Below are 19,133 nucleotides of genomic sequence, written 5' to 3'. Positions count from 1 at the left end.
TCTGCAAACTTCACGGAATAGTTCTGCACACATCCATGGGAGTAATGGCCAGTCTCTGAGAATAACACCATGACACTGTGCACCTTAAGAAGCCAATAAGGTCTATCGTTATTAGTAGTAGTAGTAGTAGTAGAATATTTTTTGACATTTTTCCTTTTGATTAGATCTGATTAGAGATTTGATATCTCAATCAGTTCAACCTGGTTAAATAAATTATAAATTATGGATGACTTATACGTACACAGAGTGTTACACTATAATAGCAATATGTTAAATGAAAACAGGGACATGATAATTTTGTTCAATTTTCTACAGCCTAAAGTTAAAAATACAATCTGCATTTTTGTGACCGCCCTCAGCAGGTCAAGTTCCTCTCCCAACATTTGCCATTTATCTTGATAAGCTGCCTACTCCGACACAGCATCTGGACTGAGGTTGAGGTAGCTGACATTTGTAAAGCCCACAACAGATGAGAAAGTGAACACAGGGACTCTGCGATAAATAAAAGCAACACTGATGTCAACTTTTGGGTTTGAAGGGGGGTTTTTGTGTCCCATGTTTAGCTTTGCTGTTCTTTCTGTATCTTACTGCATTCTGACATTGTTAGTGTTGCTCTAAATTCCCTGTGTTTGATTGCCACAACCCTCATCACACACACAACAAACTGTAGATGGCCAAAAATGTTCAAAACATCACTGAAAATCCAAGTGTAGGCAAACTGGGGTGTGTGTACCGAGGGACTGATAAAGTGTTGTGTACATATATATATTACTTATTTATTGTTATTTAAACGCCATAAAGTTGCATATTACAGCTCTAAGTGTTTACCATAAACCTAACCCATTTGAGATTGCTTTTCTCTGCACATATAGAGGGTTTATTTCCCCCCCATCCACACAGCAGCCTGGAAGCCTGGAAGGATCAATTTTCTGAGCTCTGCACTCCTTTGTGTGGCCTTAGAGATTCTGGTGGAGGGGATAATTGTTGTTTTCCATGGACTCGCACTAGCTGTAGGGACTCACCTGAAAAAGTACACGCAATGCTGTGCTGAGAAAACAATACAGCAGAGCTAATTGGGCTCTCAGCAGGGAGTCAGGAAATGGCTGCAACTCATACCTGTTTCCAGAACCCGGAGAAGATGAAGAGCAAAAATTGAATGTGACACACCAGACTGTGCAACTCTTAGTTACCAATGAGAAAAGCAGTTCTACAAATAGAACACATTTGGATTCATCTGCCTCTCATCTCAGCTTTGCTTCACTTCAAGTCTGTCCAAATAACATTCAACATTGGGTAGAGGTAGAGTGATGAGAGCTTAAATGCATAATGTGCATTTGCACTTGGTACATTTCATTCCATATACTGTGAGTAACTGTCTTGATTATAACTGAATGATTGTCCCATCACACTGCATTTAGCAAGTATATACTCTGTATTTTAGTCACTGTATTTTTTTTTTTTTTTGTAGAATATCAGAAACCTCCTGTGGTCAGAGAATAACAATGACAAGCAATAATGTCGTTCGGATGGAATCTGTTCGTTTAGGTTATCTGAATTACCACTGACAACACTTTGCTAATCCACAAGCACTGGAAATGCTTTCACACATAATGTGCCAGATTCAACAACATTCTCTAAAGTTTATCTTATATTTTCTGTTAAGAGAAAAAACATAAGAGATGTTAACACCAGATGCATCAAAGGCTGTTAACCATCCAAATCTGCTCTTACTCAGGTGTGCTGAATGATGAATCCCGCCTGACTGTAGACTGTAGACTGTAAACTGCTAAACACTATACAAGAGTAGATGTTGCCGTGTGCAAAATACTCGGGTACATGCCCAGGAATTAGAGATGCCACCAAACAATAAAGGTGTAGGAAGAAAAAGACCTTCAGCAGCTGAAATCAGAGTTGATTGTGATTGTGTGGTTTGTGCTGAGCCAAGTCAAATTTCCCCTCTTGGGACAATAAAAGGTCTGAACTAAACTGAAGTTCTGTTAAATGAACTTAAAAAAAGAAAAGAAGAGGAAAGAAAACGTGTTTTTGCAGAGTCAGTACTGGTGTTACAGGAAAGTCAAAAAGCCAATAATGGCAAAAAAAAATCTGCGATGCTATGAATGTCCTCTCAGCAGAGGGACATACAGTTGCTGAAATACAATGAAAATGGTTATATTGAGTATTAAAATGAAGACCAGAAAACACATTGTCAGAGCCGAGTGCTCCATAGTGATGACTGCAGGAGGACAGGGCAGTTTCTGAAGCCACAACACTGACGCAGATGGAGCTCTACTATACAAACTCTCTTAAATTCATTTTTGCATAGAACTATTTTCAATACCAGGCACGGTCTATAGGCTTTTCACTGTTATTTCAATAACCTCTCAAATGTCCACATTCAAATATTAGTAATTTAATAATCTAAACCTTATAACTGCACACAAACATAAAATAATCTAAATGTCGCTATGCATGTATGTTGTTTGCAGGTGTGAGGCAACCAATTTGTGGACTGACAATGAAAAAGCTTTTTCTTATCTTGGTAGGACTGCCTTCGGCCACTTGTAAAATTTTCTTTTACATAAGAGAAAAGCAAATACATGAAAACCCTGGTGACTCCCACAATTCAGTGGGTACTAGCAAAATAAGAACAAATTGTGGATACGAACATTTAATTTGCTCATGTATCACTTACTGCATTTGGCCGAATGATTCATATATGTCACGTAAAAAATATTATATTTTCTTACAGACTTTAATCACAGACAAAAAAAACTGTAACACCACCACTACAACTTGTGATTTTCTCCCATCTTCCAGTATAGGCTGTGATAAATATCCATAAATATAGGTGAACAATGCCTTCACCTTACTCTTTTACAAAACAATATGAAAAAAAAAAATCCTATAAACTGGTTTATTTTTAAATAGATTGCATAAATCTGCTAGAGTAGTAGGAGGCAGGGATATGTGAGAAAATGAGCATGCAAACATGGTGGGGCACAACTACAGAAAAGTGTAATATGCTAATTAAGTGCCTATAGAGGTAGCTAGCTGTATGGTGGCTAATTGGAGATTAGCAAATCTCATATTCCTGACATGTGGCTCGCCTTTGAAAAAGTCACCAAAACGTTGAGACGAGTAGAAAAACGAGTGAGGAAAAAAGAGAAAAGGAGCTGACTTTGACTGTCTCAGCAGTTGTGCGGTAGTGTTGGTTTGCAAGAGCTACGACAATATGTTAATGTTGATATACAAGTAAGGCAGGCATGATCTAATGTGTTGCTTAAGAGGGAGTTCCTTTGGATCATTTGTAGGTTCCTTAAACAGTAAATTAATGAGGAAGCTCTAGACGCGCTAACCCCGACCCCTCACAGATGTCTCTTAATGTTTTTGCCATCACATAGGAAGCATATTCTGTTATTAATTACACTCCAAATAGTATGTTACTCATCGTGAAGATCCAAATAGTCTTTGTAAGCAAGCCAGGTACGTGCATATAGGTGAACTGCATACAACCCATGCTCTTTATGTTATCGTCGCAGCTTCTCCGAAATGAATGAGTTTTTTGCAGCTGTGACACAGCCAAGAAATTGCCCTACACCCTTAATTTCCTACATCTAAAGAAAACCAGTGAAATTAGTTTCTGGTGGCTGCCTTTGTGCGTGTATGTGGACGTGGTTGGGATTGTGTTTCTCTCTCTCTCTGTCTCTCTTTCACACTCTGAATCAGCAGGTCCCTTCGGTAAACAAGGCAGAGTGATTGTTGGATTTGCATATTCTCGAATAAATTATATTGCATTTCTGCGATAAGCAGTGTACTGATGCTGGTAGTTTTTCCTTCCCTCTTTTTTTCCCTCCTCTTTTCTTTCCACATCATTCACGCATGCTGCTGCGCATTAACCCTGATCATGAGGGACCACGGCAAGTGAGAAAGCGCTGCTCAAAATTCATGTTTTCAGTGGTTAGAAAACGCAGCATTGGCCCCTGGTGGGGCCCGGGCTGCCGACTGCGTGGATGGTTAATTCAGGCCTGATAATGATGCATGCTCATGTCCGCCACCAAGGACAAGGATGGCAGCCACGCTCAGCAGTGGTAGTGGGGAGTGGGGCTGGGAGGGGAGGAAGAAGAAGAGGATGGTAAAAGAAAAGGGCAGATAGAAAGCTGGGGAGGAGAGGAGGCAGAGACATAAGCTGGCAAGGATCTGACTGTTAAAGAGGTGAGAGAGGAGAGGAGGAGATGAGATGAGAGGAGGAGATGAGATGAGATGAGACGGGAGGAGAGGAGAGAGAGGAGACGAGATGAGGAGAGGAGAGGAGACGAGCTGAGACAAGAGTAGACGAGGGGAAAGAAGAGCTGCCATTAGCCCTCTACAATCGAGTAGCTAGTCTATGAGGAGAGGCATAAGAAGTATAATCCACTACTGGTTGAGGTTACACTGTGTGAGTCTGTGTGTGTGTTGCGGTTGTGGTTCTTAAGACGAATATTCTAGATTCGGTCTACGTTCTGCATCCCTTTTTTAATTATGGCCCTGGCCCTGCTAAATAAGCGACCAGGAGAGGGAAAAAAATCCTTCATTTAGAGCTGCATGTAGGCCTGAGTCTTTTCCCCCATCAGTTCAGCTGAGGAGTGCTTTTTCCCCCTCTCCCCTTATTCCCCTTACTTCCTTAGGAGAATTGGGCTGGTGGTATTTTGGCTGTGAAAAGGAAACCGGCGGACGGCAGGGGCATGAATATTCCAAATGACTAATGTTGCACATGCTTATTTTTGACATATCTGGCTTCCGCAGGGAAATAAAACACTTCTAATGCAGGGGGACCATCTGTTATCTGTTGCTGGTGTTTCAGAGCAGGCGGGCTTGGTGTGCACACACTGACTCGCGCACACTGAGAAATACACACAGGCAGATACAGATACACACAGACACATACACACACACACACACACACACACACACACACACAGAGAGACACATATTCACGTAGCAGGAGGTGCACATGGACAGGGAGACACGTGCACACACACACATGTATGAACAGCAGAATCCACCAGGAGCATGCACAACAGACAGGCTCTAAACTCCTATACAAATTGGACACTCCTTTTTAATTCAGTGTGTTTGTCAGCTGTGCTGTAAATCCAAGCTGTAGGGTGACAGGGAATACACACATTTTTATGCTGGCCATAAATACCTAGGCCTGGCTCCTCACAGCAGCTGGAGTGGGAGAATAGGCTGGTGGTGTGGGGGGGGAGTAAACTAGCCAGATCACCTTGAAAACAAAACACGACACAGGCACACAGCCTTCCACTTCAACCACATATCTGGAGGAAGTGCATTCTCACTTCAATTTAGGTTGGAGTTATGGCCGAGGGAGGAGGTGTAGGAGACATGGTAAACAAAGCTCTCTTGCATGGATGGCCTGTATTTTGCAATTGCAGTTTTGGAAAAGACCAGCTGGTTGGTGTACCATGAACCTTCGATTCAACCCCTTGGTTAAAAATGCCACAGGGACAATTTCATTTTTACCTCCTTTGCCTGCACAATTCAACAGTACTTTTGCACACATTATACATTATGAAGATGCCAGTATAAACCACATATCCTAAAGCTAAAGGAGCACTTGGCAATTCCATGCAAAGTTTCTACTTTGCATTCTACCCTGACAAATGAGTTTCAACACTGCCATCACCAGTCCTGTAGAACTAGTCATGCTCATTTGATGGTGATATTGTCAGTCACTGTCTTTGATGCTCAACAGATGTCAGAAGCTGAGGTACAAGTTACTCGTATTAATAGAAACTTTTATGCTTCACTGCTCTGTAACAGCAAATATGCTGTTGTCATTGCCAGCGAGAAGCTCCTCTTCCACAGTCCAACACATCCACGCCAACTTGGCAATGAACACGGCAGCATCATGGCAAGGGACTTGTGCTATGGTGATGAAAATGAAACACTGAATATTCATTTTATGGGACATGTATATTATTTAAAAGGACATATTTAAGGACATATTTTTATCTCCACAGATCATACGTTTGGTTGCATGTGTTTGTGTATCTGTGTGCCCGCAGCTAATCTTGCTACTGGGTCTATCAGCCTCATATTTTTTGTGCAGTTACAGCCACGATGAAGAAAGTCTTGTGGTTGCGTTGATTCAAAGGGTTTGCTTACAATGTATTTCCCAACTCATGTTAATGCTAAAAACAAATGAATACATATGTATTTACGTAAGTATGTATGTATTTACTATAAATATGTACTTACATGTTAAGATAATTAATTTACTTAAATATAGCTATATTATGTGGTGGATGAGGAAAGAAAGTTTGTGGTAAATGTACAGAACTCTCCAAGAATGCACTGGTGCATGAGCTGTACTCTTTATGCCCAGAATAGAGGTTAGGAATAATGTTGGTGAAATAATCATTCTTGTGAGAAAGAAAGAAAGAAAGAAAGAAAGAAAGAAAGAAAGAAAGAAAGAAAGAAAGAAAGAAAGAAAAAAGAAAGAAAGAAAGAAAGAAAGGATTCAGTGAAACGTGACAGCAGTGTCAATACAATTCACAAGTGACTCTACAACATAATGAGCCGTAAAACCTGAAGAAAAAATTCAAGACACTTCGAAAAAGTCCAACTTCCAATTCCTACTCCCAAAAGGTTGATGCATACAGAGTGTAACATCTAGCCCAAGAAGGGGAAAAGACCGTCTAGAAGAGCAAAGGAGTCTTTGATTCCGGACAACAACCTGCATCAAAGCCAAAAGAGACCAGGGAGCCTCAAATCCTTTACTGCACTGCCTTTGACCATTTCTAGTCGTAACAGCATATTGAATTTCACTCTACAATAAGCTAACCTAAAAGGTTTCCACTGACCAAAGTTTGTTCAACAACACCTTTGGACACATTTGACCCAAGGCAAGCTGTGTGCACCACTTGTGGATCATGTTCAACACAAATATTTTGGTCTTTGCATAGTTTAATGTGGACAAGTATAAGAAGGTGTTTGTTGCCTTCCAGTGAAAACCTACCATGTGCCAAACCAGTCCTGCTGACCACTGACACATAATAAACTAGGAAAGATACCTTAAGAGGATCATCTTGATGATAACCATCCGGTCATTTAGAGTTTGTGGCCAGATTTCGTGATCTGTACAGAGGCCCTACTATCATAGCTCTAAGGGTATTTAAGCGCTCAGTGCGAGCAGTATGAGATACTTTTCTATTGTTCCCACAGAGAATTAAGTGTTTTGCATGCTGCTTTTGCACTTCAGGTTCCCTCATGTTTATCTGCTTGGGGTGCCTCACTTTTTAAGCGAAGCTCCCGGTAAGGCAAGTCTTGATTCTGTTGTTAGGTTCATTGTAAACAAAGACAATGGAGGAAAACTTCATTGTGCCTGTTTCCGCCCACTCTGTATTACATTGTTTTCAGAAACAGAGAATACCATGATACAACAATTGGCATCAGGCTTGGAGACAAGTTGGTGCTGCCAATGAAATGGATAGTAAGTTTTGTATTTCTTCTTTAGTTAGCTAACTACATTAACTATTTTCATTAGCTACCCTATCTAAGTGTAATTGACTTTGTGGATGCTCACTGAAAACATATATTTCTACCTTACCACATGTGTGTGCCTTCCAGACAAATTGATAAGAGTAACCCTTACTGGACAGCTCTGTAGCCTAGAGACATCTTTCAAAGTCTCCAAAGTTAAACCTACATCTAACACCAAGCAAAAAATACATTTCACAACATATATTGTGCCTGCCATTCACACAAGTTACGAATCAAAGCTCCTGCTAGCTAAGCCAATGAAAAACAAATAATATAGTATACTACACAATACAAGTTACTCAAGTTGTTTCACCTGTTTTCTTTGTTCAAGGCAGGCTATAGCTAACAACAGAGCAGAATGAATATTTCCCAATATGAAGTGTGTCTGTCTTTCACACAAGTTAATCAGGGTGTAAACTAACACATTTTTCCCTGAATAAGTTACCTACTCATCTGACGTAAGTACCTCTACAGGTAGCAGCACGTCTACTGACATTATGCTTGTGTTTTGGTATACATATATACAAAGACTCGTGTTCACCTGAAATCATGTATTCCAGAAGTATAAACTGGGGCATGATCATCATTTCATGTTTTAGAAGAAGAGTTAGCAAGTTATGAAAGCCAACAACCCTGGTCTGTAAGACAGAAATTAAGGCTTAAATGGCCTTGGAGCTGTACTATGACTGTGTCACAGGCATGACTGGGGAAAACACTGTGGGTTTTCTTCATGTCTGTTTTCCTCTAATTCCTGCAAATAACACATATGTGCACAAGAATATGTGCACATATGGAGACAAACACAATCTCCCAGCATTACCCATCAATGTTGAGCTAACAGCTATATAGTGAAGCATGATGGGTAGGAGGGAGAGACATGGGGTTTTGAGGGGTTCACAGGCACAGCGAGGACAGAAAGGAAGGTGATAAGGTTTAATAATTTACCCCTCTCAGCCGCCTCGATGTTGGGGTCTTCATCCGCCAGACTGGCTGGCACGCCATATGTGCCTTTGATCTAAGAGCATATAATGGAAAGAGAGAGGCAGAGAAAACAAGGTCAAAGATCCATACACTTAAAAGACCTTGGGTGTCTCCTACATTAATGTATAAAGCAGCCTGACGTGTGTGTGCGTGTGACAAAGCAAAGGGGGGGTGCAGGGAGTGATTTTCTAAGCCCATGACTCTCACATACACCTCCCAGCAGATATTGAAGATGCTGTGCACTTGATGTTGCAACACACAAGGTTCCTTCAGTGCTATAAGAGGGTCTCAGGAGCCCTTGAAAGACAGTTTAATGAAAGACGACATGCCTGGATGCTAGTGTTCTGTTTTAGGTCACTGGGGAAAAACAGGCGGAGCCAGTGCAATTTCATGTCATACGGTTTGAGATGGCATTCAATTAGCAATATCTGTCAAATCAAATTCTGGACCTCCAGGTTGTGGGAGGTTTCGGTGAAGGATAATTACTAATTCTAGTGTAGGTTCCTGTGAAAGTAAAGCTTGCTGATTGTTATGCTATGGCAGTATAATATTGATATACAGAACATCATAATATTGACATTTCTTTCTGGTTGGAAATCTACCTGAGGTAAGGAAAGTATTTATCTCTGCAATCAAACGTGTGCCATTACAGCTATGCTATATTCTGTTGTTGATTCTTGTGGGCATTCCCTGTTTAAAAAAAAAAAAAAAAAAAAAAAAGGCAGAGAAAGTCCCTGAACAACGTCTGTCATGACAATAACAACCTACAGTAAAAAGCATCAGTTCTTTTCGGAGAGTTCGTGATGCAGAAAAGGACTAAATATGATATGATTTCCACATACGGGACAGTGGAAATATGGGTCTTGTTTGATGACTTAGCGCGTGGTGAATACTGTCATTTTCCCTCCGCTGGGAACCAGACTGTAATCTCTACTGTGTGAGTGAGAGGCGTTGCCAAATGGAAAGTGACTCACCACCTCTGAGGAGAACAAAAATCTGCTTAAGATCATTCTGACGTTGCATCAAGTATTTGCGGTTCAGAATATTCTGACAGAGCAAAATAGGGGAAAAAAAGGAGTCGTGGAAATTGTCATGCGAAAGACCCATGAGAGAACGTGTCATCGAGTATTGTGCTTCACTGTTAGACAAGTGGTTTAAAGTAACAAATTCGAAAATGTCATTCCTATGATTTTTGAAAGTTAAGTCAAGATTTTTTTATTTTTTAGATTAGCAGCTCCACCCGAAAACGCACTGATGGTTTTTCCCTTTATTAACCAGGCTGCAGTGATTCTGCTCTGTTTTAAGCAAGGGAGGGCAACAGCATAGCTTTTGCCCCATATCGATTCATACTTCACACACAAATAGACAAAAGTGAGAACATGTGGCCAAAATAGCACAATTCGGGTGTCACGAGCAAGCTTGAAAACCAAGCTATTCAAATGCCATGCCTCCATTTATACAAAGCTTGTGCACATTAAGCCACACAGTAAGCATTAACCATGCACAATACATTAGGTTAGTCCTATCTTTGGAAAACTTGCCATGCTAACTTAAAGTGACTATGATGGTGCATTACAGGTAGCAGCTAGTGTGAACAAATTATTCCTCTAAAGTAATTAAATTAAATCTTAATTTAATTACTTGTGTTCTTGGTCTTGCATGACACTTACATATGTTTGTGTAATTGTAACTACTCAGATGAACACTTTACACACCTATTTCATGAGATTAACTTGTAATAATACATTTATTTGCAACACTAGTTGCACTAGTGTTTTTGTGTTTTGTGTTTTTGGTAAACATTACAAAATTTTATCCTGTTTAGCATACTTGTCTGGAAATTACCTGATATGTACAGTATGACCCAACTGAAGGAATGAACAGTGTGCTCGCTTGATTCTTATTCAACTTTTGATGCACAATACACTTTTCATTAGTTTAATACTACTTTTGTTTCACTACAGTGTCAACCGCAGAATGAAAAAACAGACTGAACTACCCTCATGACAAAAGTCAAAGCTCACATTGCCGTATCCTCGACAAGATAAGTCTCTTGCGCGTGTTGTCACACTCCAAGAGGCACAATAACGGAGGCATCACTCCAAGCGGAGTCCTCTCGGTCTACCTAGCTTTTCATTCCCACATCATTCTCCAGTGCTTGTTTGTGTTTGAGAATGGGACACCGACACAGTAAACCCTTCAAGCAGCCAGATACACTGCTCCCTTAAAAACCAGCCAGCACATGAAAAGGCTTGCTCTAGAAAAGTGTCTGCCTTTGAAGGGTCTTTATTCTCCGTTCCCCGGCTGCCAGAGATGTGTTTTACGGCTTAGACATACAGTGGGTGCACCGCGAGTATTTGTCCACCGAGAGACAGGCCCAGTAAATGAAAAGAGGAGCGCATACCCAGGAAGCGCTTAATTAATTGACAAGCAGATATTTCCGAGTTTATAATCATCAAACAGACTTCATTTTGTTCCCCCACCACCATCCTCGCCAGCCCATCTTCCCATGCGACTTACTTAAGAGACTTATCTTATAAATACAGCCCTAATCAAAATAAATGGCTAAAAGCTCTCAGGGAGTTGAAGGCTATACACATTTACATCAGAGGAACTGATGCAATTTAAATAGCCGCCTGTGCACCGACTTAAGGTCCAAATCAACAGAGAATCCTAACTTATGTAACACTTTCGTACACTCTTGGAGGTTTTTTGTTGTTCATTTGGCAGACCTATATTCATGACAGCCAACTAGGAGAGACATGGCCTCCTTCTGTGTGTGTTAAACTGAATTCCCCCAGCAGTATGTCAGTTGCTAAGTGTTTGTGTGCTATTTTATCACATATTGTCGCAAATATTTAATGTGTCATGTGCTTTGCATCTTTAAATGCAATATATATGTTTGCTTTCAGCATGTCTGTGTGTGGCATGTGTGTCTGTCGCGTACATCTGGGTGGTATTCCTATACAGTCTTGCTTCCGCTTTTCTCTGGCTGGCTGTTTCCAGAAGAGCAGGCCAGTGAGTTCAACAGCCAAGGTCCTGCAGGCATCTTGTAGCAGGTCAGTGATGTTGGGCAAAGGTGAAAGGTTGTGATGGATCTGTCACTACCATGCAGCCCTTGCCAATGCAAGACATTGCACAGAGCGGGAAGCCACAAATCCCACTGGACAGTGACAGAAGTCTGACACAGCCCTCTGTTTGAAGATGTAATTTAAAGGGAAGCTGCTGTCGTTGGTGAGGATTTGCCATGTAAACTTCTACTGCCCTTTTAATCCCAAAGAATCTTTGAGTATTGCCACAATTTACTATTATTTGTAAACGTTTGACCAGCAAAAGAGCAATGTGGTAATACTAAGTGCCAGAGATGCGAAGATAAGAAAATTCAGAATCACAACTGTTGTCACCAAAATTATCATGGTTTTCATATCACTATTATTGCGGTAAATATTCGAATACTGATTTTGTCACTGATTGCCATAGTGATGATGCCTTAGCCATAAGACAGGTACAGGTCAAATCTGCTAAATTTGGAGGTTTGCGGGTTGGGTCAGGTCGGGTCCAGGTGGTTAATTAACCCATATTTTAGCCGGGTGGAGCGTTGCAGATTGGCTCTCATAATGGCTCGGATGGGTGGAGGTATTAAAAGCCTTGACCTAAGCATCACTACTAGACAGCATGTATCGCAAAAATAATAACTTTTTACAGTTTCCGTGTTAATTCGAATTTTAGATTGCGTACCTAATCTCAAATATTTTATCATGGTTTAACAACAAACTGGTAATCATGATAAGTGCTTTATCTGATTACTATAAAAACAAGGATCACTGTAAAATGCTATTATTTTAAGCCCCTTTATTGGTATGTCAGTAGGATAACAATGGAAAAAAGTGATGTAATCCTATATTTTTGTCGCAATATTTAAGAACCGAAAGCAGAAATATGTGGCCATATCTTGTACCACCATGCAGCATTTTAGTAAGAATACCCTGTCTTGTATTTACCACCTAGGAATGTCAACAAATTCTTGTTCAATCCACCCCACTTTAAGTTGCACCATGTCTGAGGAGCTGATGCTGGCAGCAGCAAAGAGTGGATCAAGGCAGCGCAGGGAGTGTGTGTGGGCCAGCATTATCTGTGTGTGTGTGTGTTGGTGGAGGGGGGGTGTACGCTCAGTGAGAGGTAAAATAATGACAGGCGAGAGCGGATGGCTGGTGACGCGGTGACAAGGGAAGCGCCACAGATCTTGGGCCTCAGGCTGGGCAGCTGTGAGAAACTTCTTCTGTCTCCTACCCCCTCCCTAATCCCCCCCCCACCCACCCACCCACTCCTCTTCCCCCTCTGCGGCACTGTTCAAACAGAGGACAAAGTCGCCCTGAGTGGTTTTCCTTTTCCGATCCCATACATAGCTGCTGGCACTTTCTTCTTCTGTCTCCCCAGCTCACAGCGAGAAGAGTGACGGAGTGAGTCAGGGTGGTTTTTAACGAGTGAATCTTTTGATTAATTTTAATGGCACTCTCTCTCAAAAAAAAAAAAAAAAACATCTATTGCGCAGGGGGAAGCTTTTCGTCTCTACAAACACAAGTTGTCATGTTTTACTTTCAAACATGAGTTGAATAAGATTGTGTTTGATACTGAGGAAGACTAAAGTGGTGACTGCAGCTGCACATTTTGCACCTTTTTACAGTATGAGTCATGTTTGCTGGGAAGAAACATGCGAGGACCACAAATGGTATCGATGTAGTGGAAAAGACTACGTGTGATGAATGTGGCATTGTTCAGCCTGAGTTTGTGTGTGTGTGTGTGTGTGTGTGTGTGCACAGGCATGGGCTTGTTTAGCTATACTTATGAGGACCAACTATTGGAAAACCACTGTTCTTGTGAATACAATTGGGGTTGTGAGGACATTTTGCTAACTCTGGTTTATTGGTCAAGGTTAGAATTAGGGTTGGGTTAAATTTAGGGTAAGGGTTAGGGTTAGGCATGACTTGGTTATGGCTAAGATTACAGAAAGGCTATACAGAATAAATGTAAATCAACACAATTTCCCAACAATAGTGAAACCAATGTGTGTGTTTTGTGTGTGTGTGTGTGTGTGTGTGTGTGTGTGTGTGTGTGTGTGTGTGTGTGTGTGTGTGTGTGTGTGTGTGTGTGTGTGCGTGTGTGTGTGTGTGTGTGAGAGAGAGAGAGAGAGAGAGAGAGAGAGAGTCTTAATTTGGGAAAAATTAAGTAAAATTAGCATATAAGCATTTTAGTGCATAGACAGATATACAGATATACAGACCGATAGATAGATAGATAGATAGATAGATGGCTGCATGATATTGAGAAAAAAGTGATATTGTGATATCTATTTATTCTGCGATATATGTTGCAATATGAAAAAATACAGGAAATTTCACCTGGTACATGCAGTGCATTATTCATGTATAGATATGCAGTTACCAATCATAATTTTCATCATTTGCATACTTAAAAGTCTATCTTCTTCCAAAAAAAAACCAAAATACCCTTATTATTCTACCACACCTGGTTAAACCCTCTGCCATCATGGGCAGGTGGAGAGACAACAGGTGGGGTGTGTGGGAAAATCTTACAAATTGACATCACAGTTGCATGCAATTTGGACATCCAAACACTTAATCTCTGTGGTGAAAGATAAACAGGCATCTTGGGGCAGATGAGGATGGGAAAATTCAATCAACTAACAGATTTATCTGTATGCTGGTAAGATGTAAGTACAGCTAGCTCTGAATGCTGCTAGTTTTGTGTGTGTGTGTGTGTGTGTGTGTGTGTGTGTGTGTTGTTAACCAGCCCCATGACTAACTTTTTAACTCTTAACTAGCACCAGTACAAGGTGCTGCTGATTATTTAATATCGGACTACCCATGGAAAATGAGAACCTTGTGAGTTTTCCTTTTGTATCAAGCAGCAAAAAAGTTGTAGCGTGACGTGTTTGAGTTCATTTGCCGTACTTGACACTGTGCTTCCTGCAATGCAACTATTGCACATGCGCACATTGCAATGACAATGGTGAAACAATAAATCGTACAGCCCTAGATAGATATAAGGCAGCATGTTTTCTATATCATTGGCACCCTCTGCTGCATGTAGGGAAACCAGTTTCAACAAGATATAGAGCCAATAAAATTTCCTTAATCTATGGGAATCGATGTGTCTCAGTGTTTGTGTGTACTGGGGAACTATCAATGAAGAGTAAAATGACAGCTTGTGTATCTCCGTCACACTTTCAGGTCATGCCAGTTGGCTTTCCCTGACGTGTGACAGCGGTGGGCTCCAGACAGAGCAGGAACAAGAAAGTAAAAGAGCAGAAAGGGAAAACATGGCAGCCGAGGACTGCCACTTCCACATCAAACGCATGTTGTCACAACAGAGCAACAGAGCCGCCCCTGCCACTGTGACACCATTCAGCTGCTCATCACAGTGAGCGAGGCAAGGCGGAAACATACTGTAAGTCAAGCAAGCACACTGTTTAGGAAATAAGAGCATGAGAGAGAAAGAGAATGAGAGAAAGAGACAGAGAGAGAGAGAGAGGAGGAGTCAGCACCAGCAAATCATCAGTGAGCGTACGGTAGCATCGTTAAATCTTCAAAACTACCACGGCAAGGCAGCATTTTCCCATCCCTCCATGAAATTGAATGTTGGGAGAGGAAATGAAGTGTGCCTTCCAATAACAGCAAAAGCAATCACTGAAGCTTGCACTGGAAGAATATGATATTGAAAGGTTGGGGCTTTGGAGTTTGAGTAGTGCTGAAAGACACGGCAGATGTGTGAAGATAGCGCTATTATTTTATTGTTTAAACAGCACATTTTCGTAATGCAGGGTTGAGCGAGGAGAAAAGTAAGGTCAGCATCAGACGCAGAGGGAGATGGAATCATTCACAAAAAATGGGAGCACTGGAAAGCTTTAAACAGAATAACTTTGTATGTGCATTCCCTTAAAGCTTACTAATGAAGCCTTTGCAGAGAAAACACTTTTAATCATGCAATAATTCACTTTTCAGAAGTGAATCTCAAATTTCTGCACATTCTCAAACCAAATAATTATACCACTGAGGGCTGTCGATGTTGCTATCTGTCCAAAAACTAATCTGCAATGTTGACATTTTATCTGATATAGATGGATAGGCAGCAGTTGTCGCAAAGATTCTCAAAGAACCAGCTAAATGATCAGCAGTCAGCTAAGTTGAAAGAACTGCTCACTGTAACAGAAAGAAAAAGCGAGGAAAAAAGGGAGTGTCAGGAGGACAGACCAAAAACGAAAGCTGTCTCCTAGCCGATGCTAGCGTATCGGCCTGTCAGTCGTCATCGCGTGCCACTCTCCCTGCTCGCTGAAGTGAAACTGAGGCAATGTAACCCATGAAATATTCACCAAAGTTGTCTTTGCTTAAAAAGAGGAAGGGGTGCAGGGGGGCAAGGAAAACTGTGCCAAGGTAGACGGCAGAGAGACCCCCAAATGCTCTTGATGTCAGCTTTGCTTAGGTTTCTTTACAAGAGGGGTGGCGGGGGGCCCAGCAGGGGGTCCATTAAATGCTCACACAAATGCACCCCATGCAGCATGTCCGTCTCCACAGCGTACAACCACCATCCCAAAAAAAAAAAAATAGTTCTTGAAATGCTGCCATACTCTCTCTAGATTTCCAAAATATCCTTGGCTAATTCTGCTGATTTAATCAGTTCATCTTTTCAACAGATTTTAGGTACAAAAAAAAAGTCTTTATTTTTATCGATGACTCTTGATGTGCATGATTACACAATGCAAAGAGGGGTTGAAGACATTTTATGATAGCTCTTGGGATAATTCTACCTAAACAACTTTGCTACATCTTAAATTTCCCTAAAAAGTGGTTCTATTTATACTCACCTTTCCTCTCTTGCCTTAAATACTTTTAATATGGATGTTAGGGTGTAAATGCTAACATTATGGCAAAAAAATAAGCTTTCCGTCTACAATATTCTTTGTTAACTTATTAATATAATCCACTCTGTCAATGGGAATATAATCTGCTCTGTCAATCAACAGATTCTCCTCATTTGGCCAACCTGTCACCACAAAGACTCTCCAAGATATATATATATATATATATATATATATATATAAACACACATTTCTTGGTTCCTATTTATAAGCACCCTCTTTATGTTTAGTGCCTGTAAAAATGACAATTAGAGGTTGTTACTCTACAAATCCCCTTTTATTATAAATGAGTTGAATGACACACAGTCAGAGGCAGAGCCAATTACCCTCGCATAGTCTGCTCTTAGTCTAATATTGAGCCAGTTAGCTGTAGACGCGGGCACATTTTTCCTCGTAGAAGCCCACATCCCTGAAGTAATGGAGCACATTATGAACTTTCTCACATAGTCACAACACTTGAAGTTTATACTGTCATTGTGCCACGGCGATGAACGTTGCATTTACTGCTTTTAACCATGACAAGAATTGACTTTTCAAATTTAACTAAGCATTTATTGCCATTCTAACCACTGATACCCATTTGTAAATGTCAGTCTGGCCAATGAGGCCAAGTGCAATATTCCTGCAGAGTCTTTTGTTCTGATAGGAGAATGAAAACAATTATTTATGTGTTGCATGCATAATTCAAAACCCATGAATGCAAAGAATGGAATAGATCCAGGGCAGACAAAAACTGGTATAGAGGGTTGGGGTAGGAGGCACAAATTCCTCTCTCTTCACGTGGAACTGGAACTAAGAGGCCATAAACCATCTTCTAACCCTCTGATAAGACAAAGTAGGCCAGCTACTAAGTCATATATGAAATTTGAGAAAAGGTTGAATAATTAGCTTCTAATTGGGCTGTATGAGAAATGTGGTGAGTCATTAGCAATGTTTGCTTTTGAAACAGGGGCTGCTGTCATGGCTATTGTTGTGTTTGCGACGGCCCTTGTTGCTGGGGTGCACATTATGTAAGGGGACGTAACATGGTGCGGAGTGCAGTGAAAACGCGCCATTAGCCGCCACAGCTACCGCGCCAGGCTTCAACATAACACAATTAGACCCAGAGGCCCACACAGTCCCTTTGTATCTGTGTGAAAAGGTCAAATCTGTCACTGCTCTTAATAGAATACATTCTATAATACAATATTTTCCCTATCAGGATTTTTGATTCAGGCGTCTCAGGAAAATGAACGGTGATGCATATGGGGGAACTCTATGGCTATGGATTCTTTTGTGAATATGACATTATAAAACAATATGCATTTCTCTGCATGTGACAGCGATGACTCATCAGACATTCAACGGCGGGAGTTAATCATTAATCATTAATATACTTTCCATAAACATGTTTGCTAGTCCCTTTTATATTCCTCATTCAATATCAAGCGCAAATCGATTCAGTCTATCACACAGGCCAAAAGCACAGACAGCATGAAAAATTTGTAACAATAAACAACAATAATAATAAAAAAGCATAAGCCCATGTGTGTTTGAATGGGGTTTTCATGAAAAGACGAGGGACAAGAGATTAGTTATGATTCACATTCCACGGTGGACCAACACCTAGATAAGCCAGGCGGACGGCGAAATCTAATCTGAGCCCCAATGTTTTTGTCTATGGAATGACTAGCTTCTTATCGTAGGAGTGGGTTATTTGAGCAGATTCTCTCTGTGGCTTAGCAAAAGGACTCAATCACTGCTGCCCAGCGATAGGCCTCACTTTTGGCCCTTCTCTCTCATCTTTTTATCTGGAGGAGAGGAAATGAAAGGATGGTATCTTGTACACTCCACGTCTTCGGTTCAGAAGATGGGGGAGCATGGGCATTTTCTTCCAGGCCTTGCCCGTCACATGAAAACAAGTGGTTTATCAAACTACACTCCACAAGCGATGTGCCAGCAGTTTAGAGACACCATGGTAACAGTGACTCAAGAAAGGGAGGTGCTGTGAGGTCAACGGTACTGTGGCTGTCAAGGCAGGACACATTCATGTGATAAATGTTACCAAGCTCTGGTAATAGATGGGACCGCTTCCCTGTCAGAGTAAACCAAAAACAATGAGAGCCTATAGCAATGTTTACAGTTATAATATAACCCAGCTTTTGACCATAATCAGGTTAATGGAAAGTTCCACCCTAAAACACATTAACGATATTTAAAAATGGTGATAGATGATTTACATTGCATTACTGGTGCTGATTTGTTGTTTTGGGGTGTAATTCTTTTTTTTTTCTTGTTGTTGTTTGTTTGTTTGGTTTTTTTTTGGTTAGCTCACCCAACACGATGCACAAAGAGAGCAGCTGCAGCTACAACGGACTTGTGGGATATGGGAGAAAGAGATGAGTTCTCCCTCTTCTGTGCTGGATTCCCTGTTTGTTTAGCATCGCTGAAAATCGCTGAGTACACAAAGAAACTCTTGCTCTTTCGTTTTTCTGGGGTTGACACCGAAACCTGTCAGCTAACATTTCTGTTTGTTTTCTTTTTCCTACTAAAGCCCTCTGTAGCTGTTCTTTTGGCTAGTTAGCCATGGAATAGCAAACATCAAACAGCAAAATGGCACCACACAATGTAAATCATTTAAAATATCTTGAATGTATTTACATAATTCAATATGTTTTAGTCTGCAATTTTTCTT

General features: G+C 40.9%; 1 protein-coding gene across 5 annotated transcripts in view; it reads right to left on the bottom strand.

Annotated features, from left to right (window-relative positions):
• LOC115377074 (glucosidase 2 subunit beta-like) overlaps positions 1-19,133 on the bottom strand; it is a 133,971-nt gene that overhangs the window by 68,692 nt on the left and 46,146 nt on the right. For all 5 annotated transcript variants that reach the window (XM_030076941.1, XM_030076943.1, XM_030076944.1 and 2 more), the window contains exon 10: positions 8,488-8,557. In XM_030076941.1, coding sequence (XP_029932801.1) covers positions 8,488-8,557 — 70 coding nt within the window. The remainder of the gene's footprint in view (positions 1-8,487; positions 8,558-19,133) is intronic.

This window comes from Myripristis murdjan, chromosome 18, assembly GCF_902150065.1.
Source record: "Myripristis murdjan chromosome 18, fMyrMur1.1, whole genome shotgun sequence".
NCBI lineage: Eukaryota > Metazoa > Chordata > Actinopteri > Holocentriformes > Holocentridae > Myripristis > Myripristis murdjan.
The sequence above is the reverse complement of the archived record's forward strand: the minus strand, read 5'-3'. Positions and strand labels throughout refer to the sequence as shown.